The sequence below is a fragment of the Mesoplodon mirus genome, assembly GCF_964341445.2.
Source record: "Mesoplodon mirus genome assembly, chromosome: 4".
NCBI classification, from domain to species: domain Eukaryota; kingdom Metazoa; phylum Chordata; class Mammalia; order Artiodactyla; family Ziphiidae; genus Mesoplodon; species Mesoplodon mirus.
Window position 1 is genome coordinate 148,203,087 of NC_138979.1, and position 12,180 is coordinate 148,215,266.

Genomic DNA, 12,180 nt, shown 5'->3' on the forward strand with positions numbered 1-12,180 from the left:
TTCATCTTAGTTGACTAGTCAGCAGCATTTGACACAGTTGATCACACCTTCCTCTGTAAAACAGTATTGATACTCTCCTGCTTTTCTTCCTGTTTCACAGAATACTCCTTCTCTTTTCTTCTGCTGAATCCTTTTCATCTCCCCATCTTCTAAACATTGGAATACCCCAGCAGTGTTCCTCTGATCTCTTTTCTTTTACACTTTTGGGCTCATTATGGCCCTAAAATTTATACCCCTAGCCTGCATCTCTTTCCCTGAATTTCAGTCTCATGTCCAACTTCCTCCATGATACTTCCACTTGGATATCTAATATATTAATCTCAAATTTACCAAACTCTCCATTTTTGCACTGCCAACCTACATCTTCCAGTGTTTTCTCATCTAATTAAATAATAAATCTTCCTTCTAGTTGCTCAGGCCAAAGATCTTAGGTTTATTTTGGACTCTTTTTCTCTTACTCCAAACGCAATTTCCAAATGTGAGAAAGTATCTGTTCTATACTTTTGAAAGTAACATGTTAACAAAACAATTGTGAAGACCATGGTGAAAAGGTATAGAGTCTACCTCTTGATCCAACATTTGTACTACTTGGTGTTTACCTAAATGAATTGAAAATTTATGTCGACATAAAAACCTGCACATGGATATTTATAGCAGCTTTATTTGTAATTGCCAGAACTTAGAAACAACTAAGGTGCCCTTCAGTAGATGAATGGATAAACTGTGGTCCATCCAGATAATAGAATGTAGTTCAGCACTAAAGAGAAATGAGCTATCAAGCCATGAAAAGACATGTAGGAACCTTATAAATGCATATTGCTAAGTGAAAGAAGCCAATCTAAAAACGCTACATTCTGTATGATTCCAACTATGTGACATTCTGGGAAAGACAAAACTATGGAGACAGTGAGAAATCAGTAGTTGCCAGGGCTTAGGGAGGAAGAAGGAATGAAGAGGTGGAGCACAGACGATTTTTAGGGCAGTGACACTATTCTGTATGATACTATACTGGTCAAAACCCATAGAGTGTACAACACCAAGGGTGAACTCTAAACATGGACTTATGGTGATAACGTTGCATCAGCGTAGATTCATTGATGTGACAGACGTACCACCCTGGTGGGGGATGTTGATGGGGGCAAGGCTATGCATGTGTGGGGTTAGAGGGAATGTGGAAACTGTCTGTACTTTCTGCTCAATTTCGCTGTGAACCTAAAACTGCTCTAAAAATGAAGTCTGTTAAAAAAAAAAAAAAAGGAAAGAAACAAACTTAGAGGAAAAGAGGAAACAGAGATAATGCAGAGACCAGATGAAAACATAAAAAAATATTGTATTTAATAGCTTCAGAGAACTAAAAGAAGATACGGCATTGTTGAACCAAGAACAAGAAATTATTACAAGGGAATAGTCAGAGAATATAAGAGTCCTAGATGTAAAAAAGCAAATTTAAAATTAATTTAGTAGTTGGGCTGAAAGAGTTAAGGACATTTCCTGGGGAGGAAAAGACAAGGAACTTGAAAATGGGAGAGAAAATATAAGAAAATGAGAGGATCAGTCCAGGAGGTTCAACATGCAAATAATAGGAATTCCACAAAAAGGAAACAGAAAAAATTAGATGGTAGAAAATTATCAACAAAATAATACAAGCAAAGTTTTTGTAACTGAAAGAAATTAGTTTCCAGATTGAAAGAATTTTTCCTGGTAAGCAATATGATTGTAAAAGAAGTCATATCAAATGTATCCTTGAAAAATGGTATAGATGGTCTCATTTGCAAAGCAGAAATAGAGGCACAGACATAGATAACAAATGTATGGATACCAAGGAGGGTGGAGGAATTGGAAAATTGGGATTGACACAGATACACTATTGATACTATGTATAAAGTAGACAACTAATGAGAACATACTGTATAGCACAGGGAACTCTACTTAATGCACTGTGGTGACCTAAATGGGAAGGAAATCCAAAAAAGAGGGGATATATGTATATGTATAGCTGATTCATTTTGCTGTACAGTAGAAACTAACACAGCATTGTAAAGCAACTATACTCCAATAAAAATTAATTTTTAAAAAAGTGCATAATTGTGAAAAATCAGAAATACAGTTATAAAGAAGCTATACTAAAAGCTTCAGAGAGGAGAAACAAACAAACCAAAATTCTTATACAAAGAATCAAAAACTATAATGGCAAAAGACTTCCCAGGAAGTACTACAAATAAGACTATAAAGCAATACCTTCAGAATTTTGGGGGGAAATGATTTCAGTATAGAATTTTATACCCAGCCAAATTATCATTTAAGTATGTGGGAAGAATAATGACATTTTCATACATGTAAGGACTCAAAAAATTATCTCCCGTGCACTCTTACTTAATAAGCAATTCAGGATGCCATTTACCGAAGTTAAAGAGTACCAAAAAAGTAGGGAATCTAGCACAGTGGAGAAGTAGAGGGAATTCCCACGACAACAACCAAGTAGCAGATCTAAGAGCCACCTCCAGATTAGAGTAGTTCTTTTCACAAAGGCAGTCAGCTCTCCAGGCCATGCTTGTCTTCAGGATGTGTTCATGCTTGTGTTCAGAATGGAAACTCTTTTCTTTCTCTTCTTCTTGAAGGGAGTGCCTTTCTCATTTGTCTGTCTAGCTCTAATTTGCACTAACAGTACCTGGGTAGGTTAGTAGTCAAGCCTGGCTGTTACAAAAGTCTAAGAATCCAATAGTGGGAGATTGAAACAAGGTATTAACAGGAGAGTAAAAGAAAAGAACAGGTTAAGGAACGTGGGGAAGTTAGACTGAATGTGGAGAAGGGGATGTCTGAGGATATCTCCCAGATTTCTGGCGTAGGCCACTGGATTAATGATAGTGTCATTAATGGACATAACAACGCAGCAGATGTTAGTTCAAAATAAAAATGAGTTCAGTTTTGGATATGTGGACTTTGAAGTAAAACTAGATGGACAGGTTCTAGAACTGAAGCCCAAGATAGAGGTTCATTCATTCATTCTATACTCATTATCTATTAGGATTACAGAGGTAAATAAGACTCACTTCCTTCCCTTAAAAAAGCTCATAATGTAGAAGGGGAGACAAACACATAAGCAAATAATTCATAATGTAGTGTGGTAATTTAAATATGTGCAAGGTATAGTGATAGCTTAGAGGAGGGAATGTTTTGCCTTGTCTCGGTGCAGGTGGGGAGTGTGAGGTTCAGTAAATATTCCTGGAGGAATGAGCTAAAAAGCAATTTGACTAGCAGACAAGGCAAGAGAGAATATTCCAGCATATACAAAGGTACATCCTGAACATTTTACTCAGGTACCAAAAATAGTTTACTATTATTTATGCATAAGGTACAAAGAAGAAAGTGAAACTGAGAAGATAGACAAGTGTCACATCCTAAGGAACTTGGAGTTTTTGCTGAGGCAGTGAGAAGCCACTGAAGTGGTTTAAAAAGGGTCAAGGTGGATACTGGGATTCACCAATTGTTGCTTCCAAAGAGAATTCTGGTCCTTCCTAGAGCTCACTGAGAGAGAGAACATAGTCCCCTATCTTCCTCTTCCTAAAGTAAGGTGACAATTCTCTTATGAAGATTTTAATTGTTAGCAATGATGAGGAAATAAATAAGGAGTAAAATGGCCCCTTGTTCTCCGCAATTTTTTTTTTTACTGAAACCCTTCAGAGCAGTGATTTGAAATACTATCCATCACAGCACCCTCCTCTTATTAAAAAAAGAAAATTCTAAATGCTTATTTTACTATCTAAAATGAAATTCCTATAGCTATTATAACCTACCTGTGGTGGGCTAAATAACGGCCCCGTAAAACATATGCAAATTCTAATCCCTGTGAATGTTATCATTTATGGCAAAAAAGGACTTCACAAGGGAGATTATTCTGGTGGACTCTTTGGAGTCACATGTATCACAGAGGGAGAGCACAGACAGAAGAGGAGAAGGTAATATGACCACAGAGGCAGAGGTAGGAGTGATTTGGCCACAAATCAAGTCATGCCAGCTGTCACTGGAAGCTGGAAGAGGCAAGGAACAGATTTTCTCTAGCGCCTCTAGAGGGATTTTGGCCTTGCTAGTACCTTCATACTGACCCAGTGAGACTGATTTTGGCCTTCTGACCTCCAGAACTGTAAGAAAATAAATTTCTGTTTGTTTGTTTTTAAAATAAATTTATTTATTTATTTATTTTTGGCTGTGTCGGGTCTTCGTTGCTGTGCAAGGGGTTTCTCTAGTTGCAGCAAGTGGGGGCTACTCTTCGTTGCGGTGTGCGGGCTTCTCATTGCGGTGGCTTCTCTTGTTGCAGAGCATGGACTCTAGGCATGTGGTCTTCAGTAGTTGTAGCACGAGGGGTCAGTAGTTGTGGCTCGCGGGCCCTAGAGCACAGGCTCTGTATTTGTGGTGCACGGGCTTAGTTGCTTCACAGCATGTGGGATCTCCCTGGACCAGGGCTCGAACCCGTGTCCCCTGCATTAGCAGGCAGATTCTTAACTACTGTGCCACCAGGGAGGTCCCTGAATTTCTGTTGTTTTAAGTCACCAAATTTGTCATACTTTGTTACAGCAGCCATAGGAAATTAATACAGTATTTATACATAATATAATGCCATGTAGCAAAGTAAAGGAGAAACAAAAGCAAAATAAATGCTGTTGGTGATGTGATTTTCCTAAATGGTGAACAGTTTTTGGCAAATTTCCAAACAAAACCAAACATCCATTTACATGGTAATTGTATTCCTGGAAAATTTAGTGTATATTGAAAGCATTAACCATTATTTTCTCAGCATCTACCAAACTGTGCTTGACATACAGAGGATACTTAATAAAAGCTGGATACGTGGGTGATGAATGGCTTAGAGCTACAGAGGGACTATTTTAAAAGTTCCAAAATTAACACACAAGGCAAAAATTATATATAGTCAAAAAAGTACCTTTGAAAGTTTCTTGTATGGTCTATAAAATAGAGTGTACAACATTTACATGATATGTTGGACACCAATACACCATTTCTCAATAAAGTTGAGGGCCTTTTATTTTTCCCCAGCTTTGGTCTGGGCGCTGTGTGAAGGATATGGATTGCTAAGGTCACAAGGAATCCCCTTCAGCACTGTGAGATGCTGTCACTGTGAGAGCGAATGAGATTAAACCTGATTGAAAGACAGTAGATTCCTATTTCCTATTCCTATTTCCCATATCAATTTGTTTATTGTTTGGAGTGATAGTCAGATTTCCCAACTATTTATAATTTTGTATCTTTTTCTTGTGATTAGTGAGCATAGCTCAATATTCTCACAATTAGGTGGGCTGTTTATGTGACTCCATCTTCATTGAATGGTGTTCTTGTCTCATCCTTTCTGCTAGTAAGTAGTTCTCATCTTGCCTTGATTCTTCTCCCCCAGGGGCATTTGGCAGTGTCTAAAGACATTTCTGGTTGTCACGGCTGAGAATTGTAGGGCAGGGTGAGGTTCTACTAGCATCTAGTGAGTAGAGGCCAAGGATGCTTCTAAACATCCTACAGTGCACAGGACAGCCCCCCACTGCAAACAGTTATCCAGGCCAAAAATGTCAGTAGTGGCAGGATGAGAAACCCTAGGCTAGATTGTGTGCATACCCTGCTCTTGTAGTGATTATCCCTTCCTATCGTTTGCCTTGATGGCAGAATGTTTCCTGTAGCAGAACTGAACTTTTTGTTATTGGGCTGCAGGGAAGGATGGGTGTGAGTCTCTGCAGGGTTAAACATATTTTTAAATTAACCTCCTCTTTTAATTTTATCAAGGTAATAACAGTCACACACACGTGTATGTACATGCGTACGTGTGTGTGCACTTGCGCAGGAGGACTTGAAGCACTTCCCCGCTCATTCTTCCCCACATCTAGTTCCATTTCACAGGGTTAGCAACATTTAGTTTTCATTTTGAATTCTTTTGGGGAGTTACCTTCCTAAGTCTAAATAATATTCTTCTACTGTTATTTATTGATTTAAATTTTATCTGTTGACACCTCATTATGAAAGGTGAAGATTTAGCTCAGGTGCACTAATCCTTCCCCTTCTAATTTTCATTAGTTTGTATTCAATAATTCTTTCACTGATTATTTGTAACTGTAAACAATACATTTATTTATTTATTTATTAAAAATTATCTATTTATTTATTTATTTTTGGCTGTGTTGGGTCTTCTTTGCTGCACGCGGGCTTTCTCTAGTTGCGGTGAGTGGGGGCTACACCTCGTTGCGGTGCGTGGACTTCTCATTGCTGTGGCTTCTCTTGTTGCGGAGCATGGGCTCTAGGCGCACGGGCCTCAGTAGTTGTGGCTTGTGGGCTCTAGAGCACAGGCTCAGTATAAACAATATATTTAAAGTTTTCTTTTTGTTTCATGGACTTTAGATGGTGTGTCTTGACTCTGCTATGTTGTATGTATTAGTGCTCCTATCCTTGCTTTCCCCTGTTCTCTTTCTATTTCCCATAGTCCTTCTGCTGTACCCTTATATTGTCAAGGTTGATAATATTTATTTTGTTTTGTAATCATATGTAAGTCATTCATTTTTTATGTATAAGTTGAGTCTAAAGTTGAAAACCAGTGAATAACATTTATAGGTTATGAATGACTGTAAATCTTGTTCACTGCAGAAACAAGCAGTATGTTGGGATCCTAGAACTTTTTCTCTGCCTGCAGTATCTCACCTCTGTGAAATTGAAAGGAGAATGTTCCTTCTACTCTAGCATTCTATTTTCTTTTACTACATCAGGTGCTCTAAAATCATGCCACATTTAGTTGCTAAACTGACATTTACATACATTTTAAGGAAGACCAGAAGTGGTGATACAATTGCATAGTAGACGTTCAATAAATGAATGGCTTGCATGACACTCTTACGGAGAAAAAAGACAAGAGGAAAATGAAGGAAAACATGAGAAAGAAAAGAATTTCAAAATAAGGGTGCATTCCAAATGGCCTGCTTTCTGAGGGTTGAACTGTATTTGAATAACTCATGTCCCTCAATCCAGTTCCAAAGATAATATTGCTGCTGCTGAAACTTGGGCTTTGTACTGTAACCAGAGTTTATTAATTGTCCTATTTCATTGAGGAAAAAATGCAAAGCAGACGGAACACTGGAGTAACTAGCTGGAAATATTCCACTACTTCATGGGAAGCAGCTTTCCAAACGATTCCTGTGGAGGCCAAACTCTGGTCTAGCCAAAATAGCACTAAAGTGTGCCTTGATGGTACATTAAAGAAGAAATTTTCCCCCAATTTACTTGATTAAGATTTACAGCCTTTCCATCCCCTCAAAACCATAGCATTGATTTCTTCAATATCAAAATATAATTTCCTAAAATAGATTGCTAATGACTGCTTTCAGTTATTTATTTAAGGATTGTGCCAAGTACTGCTTGTATGAATTCCTGTAAAAGGCCAAATTAAATTCATAATTTTCATAATTAATGTTATTCCTCTTCTGTAAGAATTTGCTATTAATGTGACTGGTCATCACCACGTCTCATTTTGATAGCTCTCAAAACATCTTTTACTTTATAAATAAGATATTAAAACATTGATCATATGAAAATGTTTTGCTTTATAGATCATATTCAATCAAATCCTATGTTTTTCACTTAATATTGACATTTTTCATGTTATTATAAACATAGTTTTTAATGGCTACATATTATTCTACTAGATATACCTACCATAATTTACTTAACCACTTTACCATTATTGAGCATTTAGGTAGTCTTTTTTTCAATGTAAATAATGCACAATGAGTATCTTTGCATATAATGATTTCTCTGATGTTAGTCTTATTTCCTAAGATGCAAGCTCTCAGGGGTCAAATATTATAAATATTTTCAAGGTTCGTTGGTCAAATTACATTCCAAAGTCAGTTCCAATTTACACTGTTACCAGCATCTTAATTGTTCAAATGGTAGAGCAGAATTTTCAAAGTATTTCACTAGTGTTGTTTCGGTTTGTATGTCACGATCCAGAAAACCATTAAAAAGTGAATATGTGGAGATAAAACATTTGACTGACTGTGTACATATTTTAACTTAGCAAAGCCTCGAAGTTAAGCCAGAAGCCATTGTTCATACTAATGATGTCTCAGACATGGAAAAGTACTTCTAATTTTTGCAACATAAAAGAAGTAAGATGACAGTGACAGAACTGAATGACTAGCCAGACCTGCTGACTTGAAAGGTAGAGTTAGGATTTGAACATAGTAGTAAGTCTCCATTTAAAAGTCTAAACTTTGTTCACTCTGAATTTGGGACTTTGCTGTACTTAAAGATATTTTTATAACACTAGAAAATAATAGAGAACAAATGTGAGATTGCTAAAATATATGCCACAATTGTCAGAAGTTGCAATTACAACTATCTTCATTAAGCTGTTAGTTTGATTATATTTTCTGGAGTAATAAATGTTATATTCTAATTTAAAAATTAAGATAAATGTTTAATTTATTTAAATTTAGATAATTGAAATACCAATTCTTTTTGGAATATTTCAATATTATTTTTGCTTATCGGAAAGTTATTTGCTTTTTATGTTTACTAATATACAATCTATACTTGTTTTCTGCTATTTGAAAATAAAACAAATCCTAGTCAAACTTTTTAAAGAGTATTATCTTGATAACTTGCTCCCTGACTAAAAATCTAATGCAAAATAGATCATTTAATTTTTTTTTAATTTTAAAATATTTATTTATTTATTTTGGCTGTGCTGGGTTTTAGCTGCAGCACACAGGATCTTCGTTGCGGCATGTGGGATCTTTTAGTTGCAGCATGTGGGATCTTAGTTGCGGCATGCATGTGGGATCTAGTTCCCTGAACAGGGATCGAAACCAGGCCCCCTGCATTGGGAGCGTGGAGTCTTACCCGCTGGACCACCAGGGAAGTCCCCAAAATAGATCATTTTAAAAGCAAGTTATGTGGTATATTTCCATATGTAACACTGAAAAGCCTCCTTGCTTTAAGTCCTTGGAAGGAAAGTTTTTTTAAAGAACAAACACTTTCAACAGTAATATGAAAGAGGGATGCTGAAAATGAACAATGATGTTCCTTTAATCTCGTGCCTCATACTGACAGATCATAAACCTTCTGGAGACTTGGTTCACATACACATAATATGTAACAAAATTACCTTCTTAATGTCAAATTAGATAGAAGCTAACATTTAGAGAATTTTCTGGTTTAATATATATACCAAGGCTTTGCAATGTTAAATATAAGAAATTGTGCCCCTATATAACATTATCACTTAATTATATTTAGGAATATGAAAACAAACTAGTAAAGATGTATTGGTTGAAATAATTATTAATTTTTGTGTTAACATTCACTTTAGAACATGTGTATTTGAAAAAAAGAATTTCAGCATTTCACATAGGAGGAAAAAAATCCAGTTCTTAGTTTTTTAACTCTGCTTTGTAATTTTATGTTCTAAAATATATCTACAGTCTACCTCTCTAAGATTATTATTGAAGTCTTTCATTGTTAAAGCATAAAGGTTCCTACTTATAATCAAATTATATGTTCCAAATTCAAAATTAAATTGGCCTTGCCCACTGTTGAGCAGTATGTAAATACATTTTAAAAAATAGCTGTGTTGGGACTTCCTTGGTGCTTCAGTGGTTAAGACTCCATGCTCCCACTGCAAGGGGCACAGGTTCAATCCCTGGTTGCAGAGCTAAGATCCCGCGTGCCACACGATGCGGCCAAAAAAATAAAACAATAAAATAAAAAAGTAAAATAAAAAATAGCTGTGTCATCCAAAAAGTTTTGAAATTCTTCTATCTACTCTGATAATAAATTAAAGTTTAAAAAAGTTTAAAATGTTAAAAATTTTTGTTCTTAAGTAAAACTTATTTTTTTAGCATTTCACTGTTTTCTTTCTGACTTTGTAATAGTTATAACATGTACAGACCATATGTGGTTTTCAAAATGCTTATTTTTTCATACGTGGTAGACTTTGTTTATGAAAGTATAGGGGAGTTTTTTGTTAATGTAGTGGTAAAGAAACCTATGTATATCTTGAGAGCATATATTAAAAACTTTCTTTAAGAAATGATGAGACATATCTTTGACTCAATAGGAAATGTGTGTTGCTATTAGCAAGCCTTAGTATCTGCTTTTTTTTTTTTTTTTTTCAGTGTAAGCACTGTAAGGTTAAGGGCTTTTCAAATTTAGGATTATATAAATGTTTTTACTTCTCTTATTTTTACCAGTGACATCACTAGTTATAACATGAAGCTTTATCATCTGAGGACACATTTGGTTCTTTTATGAGCCATTTAATTTTCATCTTTTCTGTGATCACACTTCTTGAACATGTGGAATGAAAATGTAATTTCATACTCTTTGTGATGAAAAAGAAAAAATATACCCTTATTGCAGGATGAGGGTATTGTTTCTGTCATGAATACATTATCATATCCTAGGTAGCCTGGAAGAGTGAATGTCTCTGAAAGTATGATACAACTTTTGTACTTGTATCAAGTTTTATTTACACAGGCAGTTTTCAGAAACTGTTGCCAATGAAAACTTACATTTGGACAGTGTAGTCTGCAAGTACTGTTTAGTGAGAAGTGGGTTGTTCTTGAGTAATTATTCTATTTGAATTTATGCAGCCTGGGTAGTTGTTAGACAACCTTGGTAATTGCTAAGCTCTACTTATTCTAAGAGGACGCTGTCTTTATGGATCGTAAGTTTTCAGGTTTCCCCCAAAGTCATTACTTCTGCTTTAAATTTAATGTGACAATCCAATAGCTATCAGGTAGTAGTGGAATAGCTTTCTTCTGTGTAAGACTTGGCACACAAATAGTTTTGTGTAAAAATAACAGTTATAATTTCTCTTAACAGCTGTGACATCTTATGAAGATCTTGGACTCTTTGCATTTGGATTACCTGGAAAGGTAATTTTTTTTTTCTCCTTGCTGTGTCCAAAATCCTGAAAGGAATTTTTCCTTCCATTTCCAGTTAGAAAAGACAAGTATATATCAGAGAAAGAAATTAAGGGAATAAAAGGAAACTAAAGTGAAGAAAGAGAATGATGGGAGCAGGAAGAGAGAGAAGAAATCTCTGTGCCCTTCCTAAAAATACATTGATAAATTTAACTCAACACTTAAATTTTTTTAGTGTTTTTTACCCTAATGAAGGAGAACAATGACTTGTATAATTTGAAATCAGTAACAATGGCCTGCTTTAAGTTTTTCTTATTAATTTTGATTATATTATCTGGGAAAATTCTCGTGAAGACAGGACAAGACAGAGCATAGAATTAAACTTATAGCATGTTTAAAAAAACTGATAATTAGATCATATCATTTAAGAGCTGAACAGTGCTAAAAGATGATCTAGATGTCCCCTCATTTATAAGTTAGGAAATTAAGGCCCAGAGAAGGGAAGGGGCCTATTTGTCTACAATTACTTAGGCCAGTATTACATAGGACTCCAGACTCAAAATCTACTACTGTTCCTCCTTAGAATAAGAGAAATAACAACAGTATTTATTGGGCATTCATCTGTGATAGGCATACTAAACTAATTTAATGGGTAGTGGAAATACTGTCTTCTTCCACAGGTAATCAGTAGTTAAATATTATTGTTAGTGCTTTAATAATTTTTTATTTCTGAAGAGTTATCATACTTCTAAAACCCATTTATGTGTTGGCTCCAAACAGGACTTTTTCTTTTTATTTGTAAATCTGTTGTTTGTATTTTTTGTTTACTTTGTTTTTAATATAAAACGATGCTGTATTTGTAGATGGCCGAACTAACTTCTAAGAAGTGAGTTTGGGAGGGAAAAGATACAGCTATGTAATGGTGGGGAATGTGTATTTACATTCAAATTAACTTTGGTTTTAAAGCACAGAAGAGAATATTTAAATCATACTATGTAACCTCATGGTTTGGAGCGTCTCTCTTTTTTTTTTTTTTTTTTTGTGGTGCACGGGCCTCTCTCTGCTGTGGCCTCTCCCATTGCGGAGCACAGGCTCCGGACACGCAGGCTCAGCGGCCACGGCTCACAGGCCCAGCCGCTCCGCGGCATGTGGGATCTTCCCGGACCGGGGCACGAACCCGCGTCTCCTGCATCGGCAGGCGGACTCTCAACCACTGCGCCACCAAGGAAGCCCTGGAGTTTATTTTAATAGCCTGAAACTTGAACTA

General features: G+C 35.9%; 1 protein-coding gene across 1 annotated transcript in view; it reads left to right on the top strand.

Moving 5' to 3' along the window:
- SLC38A6 (solute carrier family 38 member 6) overlaps positions 1-12,180 on the top strand; it is a 74,297-nt gene that overhangs the window by 15,365 nt on the left and 46,752 nt on the right. The window contains 1 exon segment of the mRNA XM_082617437.1: positions 10,873-10,925. Coding sequence (XP_082473563.1) covers positions 10,873-10,925 — 53 coding nt within the window.